Source organism: Rhinoraja longicauda, chromosome 2, assembly GCF_053455715.1.
Source record: "Rhinoraja longicauda isolate Sanriku21f chromosome 2, sRhiLon1.1, whole genome shotgun sequence".
NCBI lineage: Eukaryota > Metazoa > Chordata > Chondrichthyes > Rajiformes > Arhynchobatidae > Rhinoraja > Rhinoraja longicauda.
In genome coordinates, this window is record NC_135954.1 from 82,434,477 (window position 1) to 82,458,257 (window position 23,781).

Below are 23,781 nucleotides of genomic sequence, written 5' to 3' on the forward strand. Positions count from 1 at the left end.
TCGGAAAGCTAAAACAAATTTGTTTTCAATAGCAAAGAAGGTTGAGAAGGGATGGGTAGATCAAAGGTAATATTGAGACGCAATGGGTTAATGTGGACAGTTAAAAGCATAATGCACTTCTTTGGCTGTGTAATTGTGTTTTTGGTAATGATGAAATGTCTCTACCATTGGGTACTCTCAGAAAAACATTTTAATAATCTGTCTTTCTGAGCTAGTTCCTGCCCTGGGCGGGAGTGGGAATCCTGCTCGGGTAAGTTGCTTTTCTTGCCTCTTCTCATGGCAACCCAACGTGCTCATATTGCCACTCACATACTTAATTATTCACTTGATCTGCATGCTGATGTACAATAACTCCAAAAACGGATTCACCAAACAAGCCCTATTCTGCTACCCAGTTCTCCAATCAGACTCTGCAATTGCTCCCAACACCCTCTCATTACAAGCATTCAATCCCCCAGTCCAAACACTGAATCATGATTGCAATCTTTCTCTCATGCTCTCTCTCTCGTGCTCTCTCGCACCCTCTCCCCTTCACACCCACCCTCGTATTTAAGAAGAATTGTTGCAGAAATATACTAGTTATTTTAAGAAAACAGCAGATTTAAAATCTACTAGACCAAGTGGATCCATTGGGCCCAAACCTCTCCTGCATTGGTGCAGCACCCTCTCCTCCCGTCCTCCCCTCCCCCACCTCCCCCTCTCCATCCCCACCCCCCCTCCTCTCTTCCCCTCCCCCTTCCCCTCCCCCTTCCCCTCCCCCTTCCCCCCCTTTCCCCTCCCCCCCACTCCATCCCCCTCAACCCCCCTTATCCTCCCCCTCCCTCCCTCCCTCCACCCCACTCCCTCTTCCCCCCTCCCTCCCAAGGAGATAGATTTAAACTTTAAAATGTGAATAAAATACAACACCGATTTCAATGAAACCTTCCACTAGCACCAAAGGGACGACGGTGAGTAAGGTGGGCCTAAAACTGCCGCGCTATCGTGTATCATTTTGGCTGTAGTTCAGGAACAAACAAACAAATGAGAGTTTTAGTATATAGATAGTTCAGAAATAGGTTCTTTATTCAGTTAACTATTCTAAATCCATATTTCTTGTTTGTTTGCTGTTTATTTGGCTGACCATTAAACAATAAAGTTGAGTGTTGAATAGAAGAAATTAATTGCTTGGACAGTTGCAGTAAATGTACTAATTCCCTCCCTGTTACCTGACAGCTCCCGAGTGCTACCCTGGTGGTCACCAGCTCCTTCAGAACCCCTACAGAAGTGTGGACTTCGATTCACTTCGGTTGCAACAGTCAGCGATACAGGAGCTGATATGCGACCACTCTTTAACACCCGGATGGTATCGTTTTCAGATATTTGATAAACCTGCAGAAATGCCAACGAAATGTGTGGAGGTATATAGTGTTCGAGAATTATCAAACCGTGTGACACATATAGATGAGTCTGTTTTCATGTAGAATGCTGAACCGTCCATAAACAATATTGTTGTTTAATTAAATTGTCCTATTGCATGAAAGATGCAATACAGAATGTGTCCACTTTAGCCAAGTTTAGGGAGACTTAATGACATATAATGGAATCCAAATGATTCTTGCTAATTGTAATGAACCAGATGGGCTCAATTTTAATTATTTTCTCTTCTGAGTGATGTTATCTGTTAGAGTATTTTAGTACCATCCTTGTGGCTTCAGCAATCAGGAACTGTGGGCAGGAGAAGTTGCTTACATCCAATGGTTATTTGTTCACCTCTGTTAAAATTTGTCGTTCTTAGCACCAACACAGTGAGAGCACTGGTTACTATTGGAACCATACCCTACCTGAGTCATGGCCTCATTTCTTGACCTTGGGTGAAATTATCATTTTAGTTTTTAGGGACGTTTTTGGAATTGGCAGTAGTCTACATTTTCTCCAACTAAAGTGTGGGACTTGAAGGCTGCTGGCCCTATAACAAAAACAAAATGTATCAATTCGGCATATGCCAGGGTCCAAAACTGTCAAGAGTCCATAGAGATGTTCAGCACAGAAACAGGCACTTCGGCCCAACATATCCATGCTGACCAAGGAGCCTTCCTGAACTACTCGTATTTGCTTGCATTTGGCCCATATCCCTCTAAACCTTTGCTATCCAGGAACCTGCCCAAGTGTATTTTAAACACAGTAACTGTACCCACCTCTACAAGTTGGCAGCTCATTTCGGTACCGAGGTACCGAACGAAATTACAGCAGTCACAGAACACAACAAAAAAGAAAAGAACACAGGACACACGACCCCAACACAAACATCCATCACAGTGACTCCAAACACCCCCTCACTGTGATGGAAGGCAACAAAACTTCCACTCTCTTCCCCCCCCCACCGCCCACGGACAGGCAGCTCGACCCGTACCGAGGCGACCGACACGCACAGCCCCCGCAAGGGGATGGAATGCCCCGCGGCCGAGCCGCACCGGGCACTGAAACGTCCCGCGGCCGAGCCGCGCCGGCAATGTTAAGTCCAGCGGCCGAGTCGCGCCGGGCAATGGAAGGCCCCGCGGGCGATAGAAGGCCATTCAAACTGCAATTCAATTCCTCCTTAAATCATTCTCCTCTCACCTTAAATCGATGACACTAATTGTAGACCCCCCCTAACCTGGGAAAAAGATTGTGACCATCTACCTTATCTATGCCCCTCATGATTTTACAAACTTCTAAACTTTTGCCTTCTTCACTCCATGCAAATCAGTCCAAGACTGTCAGGTTTCCTCTTGTAATGTAACCACACGGCCCTGACCACATCCTTACAAACTTTTTCTGCACTCCTATAGCTTAATCACATCCTTCCTATAGTGCAGTGACCAGGAATGCACAGAATATCCCAGCTGTGGTCTCACCAATGTCCTACAGTTTCAACAACAAAAAATCTGCCTTTGTACTTAATGCTACATCCCATAAGGCAAGCATGCCAAATGCCTTCTTCACCACTTTTGTCTACCTGCGTTGCCTGATTCTGGACACTATTTTTTTGCACCACTGAATCTCTGTTCTTTAACATGCTCCAGGGCTCTATAAATGTACTGTGTAAGTCCTACCCTGGTTTAACTTTGTAAAATGCATCACTTCATATTAGTCTGGGTTAAGCTCCATCATCTATTCCTTTACCCATTTTTCTTAGTTGATCTAGATCCAACTATAACCTTCGACAAAATTCTTTGTGGTCAACCACGTCACCAATTTTGGTATAATCCGCGAACTTACTAACCATGCTAAGTGCATCATTACTACAAATAACGAAAGTGGACCAGGGCAAGGATCTCAACGTCACACTGGTCACGGGCGTACAATTTGATAAAAACCATCAACTGTCACCCTATAACCACTAACACCAACCCAGTTTGGTATCCAATGTGGCTAGCTCATCCTGGATCCCATGTGATTTCACCTTCCTGGCCAGTTTACCATGCGGGACCTTGTCAAGTGCCTTTCTAATAAAGCCCACATGAACAACATCTACCACCCTGCTCCTGTTATTCCTCTAGGTCACCTCTTCAAAAAACTAATCAAATTTGTGTGTCACAATTTCCCAACACAAAGTGATGCTCACTACTTTTGATCAGTCCCTACCTTTCCACATGAGGTAGATCCCGTTTCTCAGAATGCTTTCGTGTAACTTTCCCACCACCGATGTTAAACCTGTTCCCAGCTTATCATTGAACCGCTTCTTAAATAAAGACCTACCATTTGTCACCTTCCAATCTTCTGGTACCTTATATGTGGCTAAGGAAAAAATAAAATCTCTTCCAGGGCCTCAACAATTTCTTCCCTTGCTTCCCATAATGCCCTTGATCAGGCCGGCCCGCAGGAATTTATTCACCTTTATGCATCTCAAGGCTGCTAATATCGCCTATTTCAATATCTTTTTTTTGTAACCATCTTTAAGAATGTTACATACAAGAGAGTTGTGATTTTTATGTTGCAATCCTAGCTGATCTTATAAAACTTAAAGATCTTATAAAACTTGGATTTTAGTTTTGGTGTTCATTTTGAAAATTGGTCCATTGGATGTATACCTCTGTGCATGAATGATGACTTCATTTCCCCAAACTTTTTCCAGAAAGTACAGTTTTATAAATGACTGATGACCTATTGGGGGCTGACAGTATCCAGCATTTAGTGAAGGGTTTAAGGAATACTAGACGACCTGTGGACCCGTTGGGTCCCGTTGGTACTAAAGGTTCTTTAGAAACTTGTCAGTTTCTTTGTTGAATTCCAGAAGCCCCACATTCCCCTCCCCTGCAATGCACAGTAAGATCCCACTCAGATTATACTCAAATAACCTGTGCATTTAAACCACAACCCCAATCGGCTCCAAACCCCTCCTGCATTGGTCTAGCACCCCCCCCCCCCCCCCCCGCTGTCCCCCAGAATCAGTCAGAGCCCCCCACATCCCCCTCCCCTGCAATGCACAGCAAGATCAAACAGTTTATACTTAAATAACCCTTGCATTTGAACCACGACCCCATTCGGCTCCAAACCCCTCCTGCATTGGTCTTACACCCTTCTCATCCCCCAGAATCAGTCACCCCTCCTACATTCCCCTCCCCTGCAATGCATAGCAACATCCCACTCAGATTACACACAAATAACCCGTGCATTTGAACCACAACCCCAATGAGCTCCAAACCTCTCCTGCATTGGACCAGCACCCTCCACTCCCCACTCCAAAAGCGCACAGCAAGATCCCAGGGTATATCCGAGGCTGTGGAAGCCGGGGAGTCTCCCCTGGTGCCGGAAGCGGGCGAGGGGGGAGAGGAAAGAGGAGAGGGAGCCACTCACCCCGGCCCCGGGCGGCCATCGCAGCGGCCAGCAGCAGGAGAGCGGCTGCAAGGCGCTGCCCCATGTTTGTCCTGTCACCGTGATGCACCACGGTAGGAAGGTCAGGCGCGGGGCACACCGGGACGGGTGCCGGTCCTCGCGGCGCTGCTGTGCAGTTGCGCTGCCGCCAAGCCCAGCAACCCTCCTCCAAATGCGCACGCATGGATACAAATTCCGTCTCTTCATTCTATCTGAGCGCGCTGCCGCCGGGCCCGGCAACCCTCCCCCAACTGTGCACACGCGGATCCGGCAGCCATCTTATCATTGTGACGCAAGATGAACACGTAAGTATTAGATCTTACTGCGCAGGCACGGCTGCCGTGCCCATTCACGGTATAAAGTTTATAAAGTGAATTACTTTTAAAATAGCGCAACAATTTGAACGAAACCTGATACTGCACACCGCAGGCGAATAGTGAGTAAGGTGCCCCTAAATTGTTGCGCTATCGTGTACTGTTTTGGCTGTATTTCAGGAACAAACATACATACAAGATGAGAGTTTTAGTAATATAATATAGAATATAGATTAAACAAACATATTCAGTGGGTTTGGCATTAACGACAAAATATTTTTGTTCAAGTTGAAAATTAACTGTGGCAGCAAATATTCATGAAGGAATTCTGACCCAAGAATGAAAAGCTTGTATTATTAGCAGAACCAAAACCATTCTTCACTGAATTCAATGCAAAAAAAAATTTCATATATAGAATAATCACACTAATTTTGGTAGGATAAAAATGCCTCTTATTGCCTATAATTTTACATATCTTTCACCTCAGATGAATCATTGTGGTACTCAAGCCCCTGTCTGGTTGTCTCTGAGGGAGACGGATTCTTTGCCTGAGCCTGGAGAGATTAAACATTTGACTGCCTGTGCAACATGGCAGTTTTTCTTCAGTACAACAAAGGACTGTTGTCTTTTCCGAATTCCAGTCAGTGTCCGAAACTGCGGTGACTTTTTTCTGTACCTACTCCAACCAACACAAGGGTGTATGGGATATTGTGCAGAAGGTAAGTTCATGCCATATAAAAGGCATACATCCTATCTTGATAAATATTTAGCATTAATAATTGCTACATTTATTAAGAGCTAAACTGAAAATCTTACAATTAAATTTATTTCATGAATTTTGCAAATAATTATTGACATTGAGTCGAAAGTAGAATTTATATTTCTATTGCATTGCTTTTGACATCCTGGATTCTGATGTGTTGCTGATTTACTTATCACAGTTGGTTTATGCCGAATAGACATTTTACATTTTATATAGTTTGTTCACACTTTATATTGTTGAACGACTTTTCTTGGTCAATCTGCGATGGAGGATTTAGGTGTTTGGTATCCATTTGTGTCAGATCCTATATGTAGGCAGTAAAGTGGTAAAGCATCTTTGCTTGGAAGGGCAATTATGGCTTTTGATGTTTTATAGTTAAGTGAAAACATGGACATTACACTGTGTTCTTTTGTATGTGTGATATATTTTTAGTAACTGACAATAATCTATCCGTTCTGAACGTGAAATAATTTGCTTTGCAGACATACACTTTCTGAGTGAATTGACATGAAAGTGAAATTACTCCTTGCTAGTAACACTGGATAAAAAGAGCTCGCAAGTAATTGGTGGCTTATTTTATATCACACTACAGTTGTATTTCCATACATTTCAAAATTGTGTGCAGTAAAAAATGTGCTGGCAATTCACTTTGCATCAGTTTTGATTTACTGTTGAAGACCAATTTCATTCTCTTTAAATCAAAAGGTAACCTCCAAAAAAACTCAAATTCAGATGTGTAGGGCGTTGAAATCAAAAACAAGGCTCAATGGATGCCAATCCCTATACAGCATTGGAGACGCCTCACGAAGTACCACTGTAAATTTATTACAGATAGATCTTTGTTGCTAGATGTGATACAATTGGTCTCCAGCAAATGAATGGTGATTCCAAAAAATTGGGATAACTTTTTTTTGGCAAAGGGAATTAATTAACTTTTAAAAATTGTATTGATATCTGAAATTGCACGTTAAATTGAAATTGCTTCCAATTTCTTCCTTCCAAAGCTTTGCAGGCTTTTCAGGGGAACTTTTGCTGGAGCCTCTGCTTCACCAAACAAAACCAAAATATCCAAAAAACACTTGTATAATTGGTGTAGGAAAATAACTGCAGATGCTGGTACAAATCGAAGGTATCACAAAATGCTGGGGTAACTCAGCAGGTCAGGCAGCATCTAGGAGAGAGGGAATGGGTGACGTTTCGGGTCAAGACCCTTCTTCAGTCAATAATTGGTAATATCTCTCATCCTATCTTGGAATAGTATTGTTTTAGGTGGTAAAGTCTGTACACTTAGCATCTGCTGTCTTGTGGGGGGGGGGGGAATATTGAACTGGCATTTTAGAACTGGTTGAGATTGGGGAGATGAGCATGTTGTAGCAGGGAGATCAGGAGCAGAGAGACACTCAAGGAATAGCAGATGGTGGAATCTTGCATAGAACACAGTGATAGAGTATCTGAGCTGGTCAGGCAGCATTTCTGGAGGACGGATAGGTGACATTTCAGGGCGAGACCCATGGCAATTAGTTTTTAAAATGTTCCACCCTATCTAACTGAGCATGGGAGATCAAGCACAGGCTGATCAGAGGTAGCACTGCCATGTACATGAGGCTGAGACTGATACGGAGATCAATAGCAAAGGTGTGGGGCATTGTGGAGCCACGGGGTGGACTCGAGATTTAGAAGTATGAATTGGATTTACATTGGTCTTAGAGTCACAGCGAGACAGCATGGAAATGGACTTCTCAGCCTATCAAATCCACATTGCCATCAACCTCCCATTGAAACAAATCCTACATTAATCCCATTTTTAATCCCACTTTTCATTTTCCCCACATTCTCATCACCTCCCTTCATCAAGATTTTACCACTAGCCTGCACATTATGGACAACTTACAAAGGCCAATTAACATACCGACGTATGTTTTTGGGACGTGGGAAGAAACTGGAGCAGTTTCTCCAGTACCCTTTGTGAGGATTGAACCTGATCTGCGAGGCAGTAGCTGTACTAGCTGCAGCACTATATTTTAAGAGCGGCATGGTATGACTATTTTATTGACATGCAGGCCTCTCAGATAGGTGCTACAAATTTGTCACAATGTTATGCCTGGAGTGTCCTACGAAAGGCACTCCTCGGTTAACATGGTTCATTTTAACTCCACTGCAGGGGATGGCTTGAGTTGATGCCTCACCTGCTGAGCATTTCCAGTAGATTTTGTTTTAATTTCAGATTTCCATTGTCTCCAGTTCTTTGCTTCTCAATTACTGTTCAATTCACACCTTTAGGAATGTCCACCTTAAATAAAATTCTGTTGTCTCTGAGAATTACTTTTGTAACTTTTATCATCTTCAATTAATTCTGCTTCCATTTTGATTTTATCATATCATATCATATATATACAGCCGGAAACAGGCCTTTTCGGCCCACCAAGTCCGTGCCGCCCAGCGATCCCCGTACATTAACACTATCCTACACCCACTAGGGACAATTTTTACATTTACCCAGCCAATTAACCTACATACCTGTACGTCTTTGGAGTGTGGGAGGAAACCGAAGATCTCGGAGAAAACCCACGCAGGTCACGGGGAGAACGTACAAACTCCTTACAGTGCAGCACCCGTAGTCAGGATCGAACCTGAGTCTCCGGCGCTGCATTCGCTGTAAAGCAGCAACTCTACCGCTGCGCTACCGTGCCGCATTTTGATAGTTGACCAAAACTACTTCTATATCCATGCCTCTCTTGAGATTATAGGTGATGGTGGAATATAACTCTGCTTTGGCAATCCCAATTCAGTTGCTAAGTTTTCAGCTTGTAGGTTTGTCCTTAATCGTTTGAATCAATTGTAACAAAGGCACAGTGGAGGAGGGCCATGTGAAGATGAAGCTTATTCTAAAATAAAATGTTGCTTCAGCATATTACACCAGCAAATGTAATATGCTGCAGTGACATTTTAATTGATGTTGAGAAGTTTTATACTAACAATATTTATTTGCTGCAGTTTAATAAAACTTTTTGAGTCTTTTCAGTTGAGAGTTAAGGTCCAGCCACATTATTTCTGAATTAAATTTTGATTAAATAAGCTAAATGGTTTACTCTCCTCAAGGACTCTTCAATAGTACTCTGAAATTAAATTAAGTTCTTCAAAAAAGTAACTACACCTGGACTAACAGGTAAATATCCCTTGAAGTGACCATGAATATATTGGATTTTCATAAAAACACATCGGTCCAATATATTCAATATATTCATTATCTAGATTGCTGGTCTTGCAAGATAACTACAATGCTACCATTCCTGATAATGTGTCATTGAAAGGCCCATGTACGGTAATAGGAAACAAAGTATTAATCTCAATGGGTAAAATGGAATCTAACAGCACTGATTGCAGCATTATCTAGAGAAAAAAACACTTGATTCTGCTTCATTTCCAATCTCTGCAAGTGGAAAATTGGGCCCACTATTTACTTTAATGAAACCTGCATTAGGGACTGTGAAGCTAGATTAATCACTTTTAGCCCTCAAACTAATGGGTAAGCTATGAATTTCTCATCAAACTATACTGTACATGATGAAAGAGGTGTCATTAGGACAGTATGGTCTGGAATATGCTGGTACAGTCTGACAAGGAAGACCAAAAACTGTAAGAGTTAATAAAAAATAATGACAACTATTTGGTAGAACTGAAATCAGTATAACATTTATTTAATTCCATCCTAGTCATCTCTGAAACAATAGATAAAAGCAACTGTGGTCCAGGGGAGACAGAAATTGGAAACGCTTGTAGAGGTAAATGTCGACCATCCATATTATCACATTAGTGTTTTTTTTGTCATTCATAATATTAACTTGGAATTTGTCAAAGGGCTTACTTTAGTCAAGCATGAATTACTTTAGAGACAATAAGTGAGCACTTTTGCCTGTCATCAATCATGCTGCATTTACTGTAACTAGAATCAGAGTCAGATTGATACATCATCCAGTGGGCACCCATCCATATTTATCCAACTTTCCAGCATTTGGCCTGTACCCTGGGCCAATGCGGGCAAATGGGACTAACTTCTATGTGGCATCTTGGTTGGAATGGATGATTCGGGCCGAAGGGCCTGTTTCTATGCTGCATGACTCTATGCCTAAACAACACAATTGCCCATAGTGTCTCTTCTTGAACCACTCTCTCAGGCAATGATTCCCAGGTAATCATCACTCTCTGGGTGAAAAGGTCCCCCTCGGATCCTCTCTAAATCTCTTACCCCTTATGCTAAATCTATGTTCTCTAGTTTTCTTCACCTCCAACAAGGCGAAATGTTTGCAGTATCTATATCCCTATGTATATTGTAAATTTATATACCTTAATCATGTCTCCTCTTAACTTCCTCCAGTCCAGGTAAACAGATATAATCTCTCTAATCTCTCCTCATATCTAAAATGCCTAATTTTGGTGAATCTATTCTGCACCCTTTCTAATGCTATTGCGTCTTTCCTATAGTGTGGTGACCAGTACTGCACACAGTACTCTAATGGTATATCCTGACCAATGCTTTAAAAAAAAACTGGAGCATAGCCTCCCTTGCTCTTGCTAATGACGGCCTTTTTTTTAAATGCCTCTTAACCGTATTATCCAACTACATTGCCACGTTAATCACAGGATCTTTGTGTTTGCATGCCAAGTTCCCTCTGTTCCTCAATACTCACTCAAACCTTGCCATTCATGTAGAATGACCGAGCTTCATTAATACTTCCCGATGGCATTACCTCACATTTCATGTTCCACCTGCCATTTTTCAGCCCATTTCATCATCACATTGACAACAACATAAGACTACTGCCCACACAGTCAACAACTCCTCCAATAGAGTCATAGAGAAATACAAACATGCAAATCAAGTTGGTATACTTGGCTAATTTATTTGCCTGTAATTTGGCCCATATTCCTCCAAACCCTTCCTATCCGTTCATTTGTGCATAGTCTCTTAAAAGTGGTTTTTGTATCTGCTTCTATAGCTTCATGTGGCAACTTTTTTCTGCCCCTGAAGTCTTTCTAAAATCTCTCCCCTCTCATCTAAAGACTATCCCCTCTAGTTTTAGAATTGTCTGCCTTGAGTAAAAGACTAAGCTCACACTTTATCCAAGCCCCTGATGATCTTGTACATCTCAACAAGGTAACTCCTCAGCGTCCTATGTTTCAAAGAAAAAAAGTCCCAGCCAATCCAATTTCTCCCTGTAACTCAAGTAACATCCTAGTGAACTTATTCTGCACCCTTTCAATCTTAATGCAACCTTCCTATAGCTGGGTAACCAGAACTACATACAGTACGCCAAGTGTGGTCTCACCAACATTTGTACAGCTGCATTATGAGATCTCAACTTTTGACTCAATACCCTTCCCAGTGTAAGCGAGGGTGCTAACTGCCCTCTTCACCACTCTATCCACCTTACTTACTACTTTAAGGAAACCATGCACCTGTACTCCTAGATCTCTACATTCTGCACACTCTCCAGGGCTCTACCATTTACTGCTCTGGTTTCACATTCTAAATTGCAACACCTCGCACTTTTCAGAGTTAAATTCCATTTGCCTTTCCTTGTCCCACCTTCCCAACTGATCTAGATACTGTTGTGAACTTGGATACACTTCCTTATTGCTCATAATATCACCAGTGTTGGTGTCATCAGCAAGTTTAGTAACAATGTTAACTACATTGTCATTGAAATCATTAATGTTGTTCCCAAACAACAGTGGGCCCAGCAGCAACCCCTGCAGCATTTCACTAATTACAGCTCTCCAATCATAAAAATAATCCTCCACAACTACCCTTTCACCGGTTCCGTCAAACCAATTTTGAATCCATTTGGCTAACTCATCCTTGATTACATGCGCTCGAATCTTCCAGACTAGTCTACCATGCGGGACTTGTTGAAGTCCACATAGACAACATCCACTGTCCTGCTGTCATCAATCCTCTTGATGATCTCTTCAAAAGAACACTATCAGATAAGTGAGACATGATTTACGATGCACAATGCGATGCTAGCCATCCTTAATCAGTCTGTGCATATCCAAATGTTGATGGATATTTGTTTCTAAGAATCCTCTCCAACAAATTTTCCACCTCTGACTTCAGGCTCACCAGCCTGTAGTGTCCTGGCTTGTTCGTGCTATCCTTCTTAAATATTGGAATATCATTAGCAACCATCAGTCTTCTGAATGTTCACCTGTGGCTAAAGACGATGCAAATCTCTCTGCAACGGTCTCCACAATTTCCATTATTACCATCTACAAGCTCCTCTCCAAGTCACAGACCATCCCGATACTGGGATTCCTTCAATGATGCCCAGTCTATGCCCTGGAATTCCCAGTTAAAAAAACAATGTGGGAGTGCCTTTTACCGTTCCGAGAATTAGCTTACTACAATCTTCTGAAGGCAACTAAGGATGGGCTAGAAATGCTATCCTTACTGTCTACATCCTACATTCTGAAAAATGGAATAAAAATTGATGAGATCTGTTCAGTTATGAATAATTTTGAAGAACAAGATATAGTGTCAGTTTGGATGGAGATAGGAAATAGCAAGAGAGGAAATACTGATGCTCCATAGGTCATCCCATAACAATGACGTACACTCCAAAGACGTACAGGTATGTAGGTTAATTGGCTGGGTAAATGTAAAATGTAAAAATTGCCCCTAGTGGGTGTAGGATAGTGTTAATGTACGGGGATCGCTGGGCGGCACGGACTTGGAGGGCCGAAAAGGCCTGTTTCCGGCTGTATAGATATGATATGATATGATAATTATAGAGAATAAATCAAGAAATAATTGTGTGAAAAATACTGTAATGATCATGGGTGCCGTTAGCCTTTCTACAAATTGGACAAAATAATTTGGCAGAGATGGCCTCGAATGTGAAATCACTGCTCATATTTAGAACATTTTTCTTGGAACAATTCATTGTGAAAATAATCAGGGAATAATTTAGATTAGCTTTGGTGGTGTGTAATGAGACTTGCTTGCAGTTGTTTTCTCCTAATTGATGTTGACAAAATGGAAACAAACCTGGTGAGACATAGTAAATCCGTACGGTCTAGCTACCCATTATTAACATTCAAACAAAATTCCAGCACCTCTGATTTATATAGGGGGAAATCAGCCAAAGATCCCAAGCCTGCTGAGAATACAGTAACTCCTGCAGAAGAGCATTTGTATGGAAAGGTTAATGTATGAATATAATCCCACCTTGATTAAATTACATCCAGAGCATGCATGTAATAGGCAGCACAGTGGCGCAGCAGTAGAGCTGCTGACTTACAGCGCCAGAGACAATAGGTTTGATCCTGACCATGGATGTTGTCTGTATGGACTTTGTACATGCTTTCCAATACCGTGTGGGTTTTCACCCTGTGTTCCGGTTTCCTCCCACACTCCAATGATGTGCAGGTTAGTAGGTTAATTGGCATCTGTAAATTGTTCCTAGTGTGAAGGATAAAACTAGTGTATGAGCGATCGCTGGTCAGTGTGAACTTTGTGGGCCGAAGGGCTTATTTCCACACTGTATCTCATAACTAAACTATAGTACCATGAAGGGTGACTCTTTGCTCAAAGTACCAAATGATAGTTGGTGCACAAAGAACCTTAATTGCGCTTGGTTTGTTAATTTCTGAATTTCAACTAGTAAGCTGTATAATACTGATGATGTTTTGTTTTATACCTGCCAGCTAAACATCCACCAGCTCCATCTGCTCTTGGAATTGTGGCTGAGATAGATAATAGCAGTGTTTACCTGAAGTGTTCCTTTGAGAGTCCAGCAGTGAATAGTTCTCTTGGATTTATTATCACTTGGTTCCGTCTTTCATCCGATGGAACCAAACAGGAGCTGCGAAAAGAAACAACAGTCCAGGCATTTTCCTTCATAGAACTGGATGGAATAAGTCTCAGACTTGGGGACAGGGTACGTTGCCTTATTACATATTCTCATAAAGATTGGTTAGATTTTAAAGACGTCGATGAAACGTTTGAAATTGGAATGCTTTGTTTCTAAAAAATCTTACAAAGGCTGATATGATTGAATCATATCCACAGGTATTGTTCCTGCTGGAATTGCTGACCCACAGGAGAGCACCTTGCACAGCGAGGGTCAAGGGTGCTAACTTGTCAATGGGAATAACTCTGTGCTTGGCTGCACCATGCTGCTTGAAATGTTGGTGATTTTTATTAAGAGGTCCTTGCCTGTACCTAGCTCTTCAAGCTCTTACACATTTAAGGGTTAATTCACTTCCATCACATCCATTCGGACCCATCCCCTGCCATGTTTAACCCACACACATCAGTTTCCTGTGTTACATTAGGTATTTCGTTTTGAGTTTTTTGGCTTGCCACTTCCCTAGTTTTGTCCCCCGGATGCAATTTTTAAGAAATTGGAGCCTATGTCAAAAAGTAATGTTCAAATTCACAACTAAGGCTGCAAGCCAGGTCTCGGTTTTTCTTCAATCTGATTACCAAAGTCCTCTTCGGCCTCAAGGTATTTACCAAAGCTTTAGGGTTTTTTTTTTTTGTTTCATGGCTTAATTTAGAAAAAAATACCAAATAAAATCTTACTTAACGTTCAGAATTTGTTTGCTACTTGACATTCTGCTTTGTTAGTAATGTTCCAAACAAAATGGTCTGAATGGTGTATTAGATGGAAAAATATGCATCTCGTGGGGAAAAAGGAAAAACCATTCTTAAATGGGAATGAAGAGAGTAATATAATGCCAACCTTGCCAATAATTGTTTCCAACTGAAAGGTTTCTCTTTCAAGGATTACTGCAAGATGAACAATTGCATAACTCATTGTCCTGTGATCAGTAGAAACAAGGAACAGCAGTAGGTGGTTTACAAAGAAAGGCACAAAGTGCTGGAATAACTCAGTTGATCAGGCTACATCTCTGGAGAACAAAGATAGGTAACCTTTTTGAGTCAGTACCCTTCTTCAGACTGATTGTGAAGGGAGATAAGGGGAGAAAGCTGAAAGAGAGGAGCCACAGTACAAAGCCGGGCAAGTGATAGGTGAATACAGGTGAGGGTTTTTTTGATAGGCAGATGGTTGGACAAAGGCCAGAGATGAAACGACTAAGGACTGAGATAAGGATAGAAGAGTGGCGAATTGTGGAGCATGAGAAAAGAATGTAAGTGAAAGGTGAGGGGGAGAGGAGAAATGTGTGTCAGGTGGGGCACAGGGAAGAGAGGGAAGTTGGGGTTTCGTAAGTTATCCAAAATTGGAGAATTCAATGTTCATACCGTTGAATTGTAAGTTAACCAAGCAGAATATGAGGTCCTTTTCCTCCAAATTGCATGTGGCTCACTCTGGCAATGGAGGAGGTGCAGGCTGGAAAAATTAGTGTGGGAATGGAGAGAAATGGTTAGTATCCATGAGATTCAGAAGGCCTTGATGTACCAGGCACCTATCACATGCCAGAGTTTGTCATGTTCCTCCCAGTTTTCTATCCACCACCTCCTCTGCCCCCCCCCCCCCCCCACCATCACCACAATCAGTCTGAAGAAAGATTACAACCCGAAATGTCACCTATCCATGTTCTCCAGAGATGCTGCCTTACCCGCTGAGTCATTCCAGCACTTTTGTCTTTTGCTGTAATCAGTGCTCGCTGAATTAATTCTCATTGAAAGTTCATAGTTTGCATGTGTGGAAGTACATCTTAGAACATAGAAAAGTACAGCCCACAAAAATGGGCTCTTACACCCACAATATCTGTGCCGAACATGATGCCAAGAGAAATGAATCTTCTCTGCCTTCACATAATCCCTATCCCTCCATTTCCTGCATATGTCCCTATCTAAAAGCCTTGGATCAGCGCCTGGAAGGGAATTCAAATGTGGACTCTGGCATTTCACTTGGACCTTCTTTGCCCGAGAAGTTGTTTACTTTTGTACCTTTGGTATTCAGGTATCCCTTGATTATTTGACACTATTGATTTTGGATTGGAAAGATGGAATCATAGAAGAGTTTGTACACAAACATTTAAGAGCAAAGTATATGTTTAAGAACAGGGGAGGGGTGTTTTCCCATGTCTGAGACCTACTGCATGCACTCTTTCATGTAAATAAACTAGAGTCTACCAAAATAGTTTGTGGGTACACAACTGTAAAGATATGAAGTGCATACATTCAGTGGAGATTATGAAAGTAGAAAAAAAAAGATACCTATTACTATAAACGTTCAACATATATCAAGTTTTACAAAAATAAATTATTGTTAAAAATTAGAAAGGCAGAAATTGGAAAGAAAAAAATCAACAGAACAGATAAAAATATACAGATATACCAAATTGTTGTCTTCCAATCTAAACCATTATCTACAGATTTGCAATTTTTTGTTTGAATACGCTCAAGCAAACTTTACTTCATATGGCTGGCAAAATTCCTGGAAATGGTCTTCGGACTTAAAATACCAAGTGGTACTTGATAAGTCCTTTAATTCAGTAAAATTGTCCAAAGAGTTTCAAAGGGGTGTTACCAAACAAAATTGAGCCCTGAGTCACATGTAGAGAAATTAGCACTGATGACTCTGCAGACAGCGAAGGAATTAGATAGATAGGTTACTTTTAAATGAAACTAATATTTACATGTGTATCAATAGAAACTGCTTTCTGTTAACTATCCTTCGAGAAAAATTGTGCCTCGAAGTTATTAAACCATTTGCTCACTAGAACATTATCCCTCAATTTATCCTGCATAAACCAATCATGATCTCGCATAACTCTATCAAATTTTCTCTCAACCTGACTTGCGTTTTCGTGAATAACCTCTTAAATAAAGTCAGTCCTCTGGGGGGAGAAACATCCACCACAGTATTTTCTGCCTTTGAGTCAATTTTCCACTGTGATGCCTCTGACTATTTAATTCCAGTCGTTCTTTGTGTGGGACTTTGTCAAGAACCTGAAAATCTTCATCACCTTTATCTTGTCAAACTATTCATTTGGGATGTATAAAAAGGTTTTTCCTTTAATAAATCCATGGTGTATTCTCCTTCATCAATTCAATCTTGTACAAGTGTCAGTTAATGTTTTCCTTAAATATTGTTTTATAAATTTCCCAATGAGAGGAATTAAACTGACTAGGTTGTAGTAGCCTTGTACATCCAAGCATTCCTTTTTGTACGTGGGTGCTATATTTGCCATTTCCCAATCCTCCCTTGCATCGAGGAAGTATTAGAAGATTATACCAAGTTTTTCTACAACCACACCAAATTCCCTGAGCAACCCATCTGGAGCTGGCGACTTGTTTACATATAAGCAGAGTCAGTGAATTGTTCTTCAGCAATAACAAATCAGCAATTTAGTTTACAACCAATGTTTTCTCATATCTTTGAAAACAATAGAAAATAAAATCAAGAGGTTGAATGTTTTGCACTATAATAACTTTGTTCCCAATAGGTTTTTACTACACGTTCTGGATATGGAACGATTTATTGAGTTTATTTCAAGGCGTAAAAACAGGCACAAACAACATGCTGGTCTGTGTATAAAAATCAGTTGTGCAGATAGAGAAAATTACAGATTATTTTAAAAGCAAATTCTATTTCAATATCTTTCTAGTTATTACATAATGCAGGGTGGAGTTTATTATTTTTTTTACTGTTGATTCTACTATTGGGGTGAAATTGGTTAAATCAGCGCCCATGTTTTAAATTTTTTTTAAATGAGTTATGTCCAAAGTCATTTGCATTCATGTTGTTGGCAGTCTCGTGAACTGATCCAGGATATGACTCACCCTTGTCACCTCGCCCACAAAACTGGTGGACTGGATACCTTTATTAAATCACATAATTTTGCTGATGAACCCATTTTTCAGCTACATTGGTACACTTATTTTTCTTAAATACACAAAAGAAAAATTGAAATGGAAAGAAGGAAAAATAGTAAGTTCCCCAAGGCAACTATATGAACATATTTTTAATAATAATTCTGCAAATAAATTTTAGCAGAAATCTAACCAGTGCATTTGGTTGCAAGTGCCAAGTTGTCCCTACCTAAAGAGAAACATGCATATCATATCATATCATATATATACAGCCGGAAACAGGCCTTTTCGGCCCTCCAAGTCCGTGCTGCCCAGTGATCCCCGTACATTAACACTATCCTACACCCACTAGGGACAATTTTTTTTTACATTTACCCAGCCAATTAACCTACATAAAAAATAAATTCTATACACATAAAAAATATATTCTGTTCATGACTCGGTGTTTCACAAACTGGTGCTTGCATTTTGAATTTTACACTTCCTGAACTGTATTTGTATTATCTGTTGTCTATTCTTGAATTCACAGTTTTACTGTAGAAGCTCAAGTTTCTACTTGGATAGTCCAGATAATCAAGGACCGTCTATTGAAAGCAAAGAATTTTTTGCTGGTATTAAGGTATGAAGCAATTAAAATCTAATCACAACTATGCCTTAGTTTATCGAGTAGAATTTTGCCAAAATATTTTATCAATTCTTCATAAATACAAAAAAGAATTCTGTGATGTTATAGGAGATCTCTGGGCAGATTTTGCAAATACAATGGAACCTGCAGAAATGAAATAAATGGAAAATATATATATATTCAGAAACAAGACAATGTTTTTTTGAAAGGAAATTCATACACAAGTGCTTATTTTACATCAAAACAGCCATATGGCATTCCCTTGAGCATTTGCACCAATCTGCAGGGACTTCAGAAGAAATTTCATTTAGCTCCCGCTACAGGTCTTGTCTGCATTTATGTTGCATCTAAATAGACCTAGATTTACAGCTAAGATTTGTATGGAATTTCGTGCATACCTATAATGTTCCATACTTTTAAAAAAAGTTTTCTTCCTGAACCCTGCAGCAGGTTTCTACATCTTTGAATACTTCATGTAATCAGAATTGGTCTGAATAAGATAACTGGCTGCAAAGCAAGGCCAGCCAACATCATTGATGACAGTGCGACTCTACCCAATGAGAACTGAATGTGCTCTATGCACGCTTCGAGCAGACGGCTAACAGGGCAGTGACACCTGGTCCTTCAAACTCAAGTGTGCCTCTTCCCAGGGTGACTGTTGCAGAGGTTAAATCCGCCTTCTTGAGGGTAAACCCACGAAAAACAACTGGCCCAGATGGAGTCCCTGTCCGTGTCCTTAGTAGCTATGCAGACCAGCTAGCGGGAGTATTCATGGACATCTTTAATCTCTCCCTACTCTGTTCTGAGGTACTCACCTGCTTTAAGAAGACCACCATCATCTTATTGCTGAAGAAAAGCAAGACTTCATTCCTAAACGACTACTGTCCAGTAGCCTTGACATCCACCATCATGAAATGTTTTGAGAGGCTAGTTATGAAATGCACTAAATCCTGTCTACCCAGTGGCCTTAACCCACTGCAGTTCACCTACTATGACAACAGGTCCATGGATGATGCCATCGCCCTAGCCCTACACTCATACCCAGAACACCTGGATAAGAGAGACACCTACGTCAGACTCCTATTCATAGACTACAGTTCTGCCTTTAACACCATTATACCTTCCAAGCTTATCATCAAACTTGCGGGACTTAGTGTCAGCACTCATCTCTGCTACTGGATCCTCGACTTCCTGATCAACAGACCCCAAGCAGTGAGGATAGGGGATAAATCATCCTCCATAATAATCCTCAACACAGGGGCTACACAAGGATGTATTCTTAGCCCCCTTCTTTGCTCCTTGTACATCCGTGACTGTGCAGCCATGTACAAATCTAATTCAATTTTCAAATTTGCGGACGACACCACCATAGATGTCAAATAATGATGAGACGGAATACAGGAAGGAGATTGAGAACCTCGTGTCCTGGTGTGGAGACAACAACCTTTCTCTCAATGTCAGTAAGAAAAAGGAGATAGTGATCAACTTCAGAAAGCGAAGCAGTACACATACCCCAGATTGCATTGACGGCTGAAGTAGAGAAGGTTGAAAACTTCAAATTGCAATATCACCAACAACTTCTCCTGGTCCACCCATATTGAAGCAATGATCAAGAAAGCACTTCCATTGACTCCTTTTATACCTTACGCTGCCTCAGCAAGTCCAGCATAATCAAGGATGAGTCGCACCCTGGCCACTCCCTCTTCTCCCCTCTGCCATCAGGCAAAAGGTATAGGTGTGAAAATACCCACCTTCAGATTCAGGGACAGTTTCTTCTCAGCTGTTATCAGGCAACTGAGTTATCCTACCACAACCAGAGAGCAGTCCTGAACTATTATCTACCTCATCGGTGACCCTCGGACCTTATTGGCTTTACCTTGCACTAAATGTTATTCCCTTATCATATATTTATACACTGTACATGGCTCGATTGTAATCTTTCCGCTGACTGGATAGCACGTAACAGAATCTTTTCACTGTACTTCCGTATATGTGACAATAAACTAAACTGAACTGAACTAATTATATTTTAAACGTGTGTTTCCACAGCCACACTCTTAACTGTGTAAAGTTTTCATTGTTTTAACATCTGAGACCATGATTTCTTCCACTGGCGTTTTGCGAGTTGTATATCAGTCAATGGGAGTTAACATTAGAATTGAGATTGAGTTCAGTATGTACTAAACGTTACTTGTACAAAGGAAAGGAAACTTCTAAGTTTCAGGAAAAACAGATTTAAGTTTTATTCATTTTTCACAAAAGCAGCTGTGAGGTGCGGAAGAAAAAGCTGATAGAAGCTGCATGTTTGACATTTAAAACAAATGCTGTTATAATTTAGTGCATTTTATTAAAGAAAATTCTTTCCCTCTGGATTGTTTTAGATTTCCTTTCTACAGGGTTTCTCTTTGTGTGTAAAATAATTGAATTGAAATGAATTTATTTTGTCATTCAAAAAAAATAATTGAACGAAATGTCGTTTCCATACAGTCATAACAATAAAAAGCAAACAAAACACACAATTACATAAATTTAACATAAACATCCATCACAGTGACTCTCTTCCAGGCATCTCCTCACTGTAATGGAAGGTAAAAAAGACTTGTCTCTTCCTTGCCTCTTCTTCCGTGGTCAAGCAGTCAAACTGCTGCGTCGAGGCAATCGAGGCCCCCGATATTGAAGCCCCCACCGAGCGATGGAAAATCCCGCGGCCGGGCGATGAAAGGTCCTTCGAACGGGCGGATTCAAGCCCTGCGCTTCAGGGCGGACGAAGCTGCTGCGGCTGGAGCTCCCGAAAAGTCGGTCGGCAACCAGGGATCTACGAGCTCCTGATGTTACAGACCACAGGGCCCGCGGCCGAAGCCTCCGAAAGTCAAGTCACAGCCACAATCGCAGCGCCACCAGAGCCTCCGAATGTCAGCCTGCTCTGCGAGTCCACAGGCTCTGCGACTGGAGCCCTCAAGGTCGATCCCAGCTGGAAGTCGCCCAGCTCCTCGATGTTAGGCCGCAGCACAAACGGAGATACGACACGGAAAAATGCCGCATCTCCATTGAACAAAGAGATTTTCTTTTAAAGTTTCCCCACCCTTCGCCCCCACCATAATACACAACTAAAAATAGACTATTACATACATCTGTAATATTATTATTATTATCTAACATTAACAATAAGACAAAGAAGGAAGAGAGACAGACAGACTGCAGGCGAGTCGCAGCCACAGCGTAGCGCCACCATAGGTTGGCTGGTATGATAGCCATGCTTAAATGTAATTTGTCCATTATTATGCACTGGTTGATCTTTTTGCAAAAGTATTTAATACATGGTTTGTATTAACCATTGTTTTATGAAATATACCCCATCACTAATGATTGTTAATGCAGTGGTATTCTTCGGTGCTGTGAAAGACTGTACTTAAAATGCAACATTCCCACCCCTAATTTATTCGAAATAGTCTATTTAATTAGTACATTAGTGAATTTCCTGTGCTATAATAATTGCGTTTGGTGAATGTTTGTATTAATAAGATTCATATAATTGTTGCAGGATTTGTAAAGTAGCTTATTTCATTTTAAATGTGAGTAAATGTTGATCAAACTTGTATTGAAATGTTATTAATGTTCTGTGTTAATTAGATTCATATGAGCTGGTGAACAGTATAGTTGTAGCCCATAGTATGTGTAGGAAGGAACTGCAGATGCTAGTTTACACCAAAGATAGACACAAAATGCTGGAGTATTGCGTTTGAAGAAGGGTCACAAACCAAATAGTCACCTACAGTATTCCTTTTCTGCAGAGATGCTGCCTGACCAGCTGAATTACTCCAGTATTTTGTGTCAATCTTCTCATGTGTAGAGATACCGTCTTCAATGAAATGGTTACAAAAAAGCATTGCTTTCAATCTTACAGTTGCTGTTTGATTGCTGTGGTTTAATTTACCAGATTCACCCTGAGGCGTTAACTGTAGCAGAGGATGGCAAGCAACATAGGCTGGTGTTTGAGAGCACTGTCCCTATCCCTTGCACTTTCAGTCAGGAAGAAGATGAATGTAAACTCACAATTTTGCTTTACACAGTGAATCAAGGTAAGCAAATTTAATTATTTATTTCCCAATTCAACATTTTATGAAGTCAAGTTGGACCTTTATATTTCACACAGTGACATACCTTTCCCAAACTAGGCTAGAATTGTGCCAGATGACATTTAGACTTGGGCTGCCTTTAATAGTAAGGCGTAGCAGCCTGAAGGGAGTGGGTAATGAATAAAGATATAAATGTTAGGTTGCTTGCTTAATGATTCCACTGCCAAATTGAGAATGCTGCATATATTCATTCAAAAACTAGCCCATAAATGTTTGGCAGACGCAGTCAGGAAGGAGACTGGATCAGTGGTATTAAACATAATCTTCCGCTGTGGTCGATTCAACATATTTAGAGTTTGTTTTAGAGTGCTGGTGGTATTTGGGCCTGTTTGTTGTTGTATGGCATTCAAACATAGGAGGTGCTAGGCCGGAACGGTGCAGCTTTTTGTACACTGGCTTCCTCAATTCTACGATAATTGACAACATTACTCTGTGCTTTAAATGCTTCTATACACATGTGTAGAACACTGAAAAGCATACTTTCATTATTCACAAGCAATGGAAAGAACAATTGATTGCAATTCACAATCAATTTTACGCACAAATTATTGCGTTCTTCAGCAATTTATGTTACTCAATTTATCACTGGATTCGAGGGAGGAAGTGGGGCATAAAAAGTCACAGTACAGAGTCCAACACATGCAGGGAGAAGAGGAGGTGGCTTTAAACCACATGGGTGACGTCTTATTTCATGTTTAGTTCGAAACAGCACGTCACCAATTGTGAGATTAACTGCAGTGCAGAGCTGAATTATTGATTACCCTATCCTGAGTAAAAGATTCTGTGCATTCACCCTATCTTTTCCCCTCATGATTTCTTACATCTCTATAACATCATCCCTCCAAGGAAACAGTTCTAGTCTGCCGAAGCTTTCCTGACAGCTCAGGGCCTCGAGACTGGCAAGTTTCTCGAAAATCGTCTTTGCACTTTTTCCATCTTTTTGACATGGATTAGCATTCATCTTTGCAACTGGATCCTCAACTTCCTGACCAACAGACCCCAATCAGTGAGGATAGAAAACAAATCATCCTCTACAATAATCCTCAACACTGGTGCTCCGCAAGGATGCGTTCTCAGCCCCCTTCTTTACTCCTGATATACCCACGACTGCAGCCAAGTACAAATCCAATTCAATTTACAAATTCGGGGACGACACCTCCGTAGTGGGCTGAATATCAATTATTGATCAGATGGAGTACAGGAAGGAGATTAAGACCTGTGACCTGGTGTCAAGACAACAACCTTTCTCTCAATATCAGTAAGACAAAGGCGATAGTGATCAAGAAGTGATCACATACCTTAACAGTGCCAAAGTAGAGATA

At 41.0% G+C, this 23,781-nt stretch overlaps 1 protein-coding gene across 1 annotated transcript in view; it reads left to right on the forward strand.

Moving 5' to 3' along the window:
* The window catches only part of vwde (von Willebrand factor D and EGF domains), a 141,401-nt gene that overhangs the window by 39,334 nt on the left and 78,286 nt on the right, over nt 1-23,781 (forward strand). The window contains exons 2-7 of the mRNA XM_078422030.1: nt 1,213-1,397; nt 5,635-5,866; nt 9,624-9,692; nt 13,618-13,850; nt 18,228-18,317; nt 22,261-22,402. Of these exons, the coding sequence (XP_078278156.1) occupies nt 1,213-1,397; nt 5,635-5,866; nt 9,624-9,692; nt 13,618-13,850; nt 18,228-18,317; nt 22,261-22,402 (951 nt within the window). The remainder of the gene's footprint in view (nt 1-1,212; nt 1,398-5,634; nt 5,867-9,623; nt 9,693-13,617; nt 13,851-18,227; nt 18,318-22,260; nt 22,403-23,781) is intronic.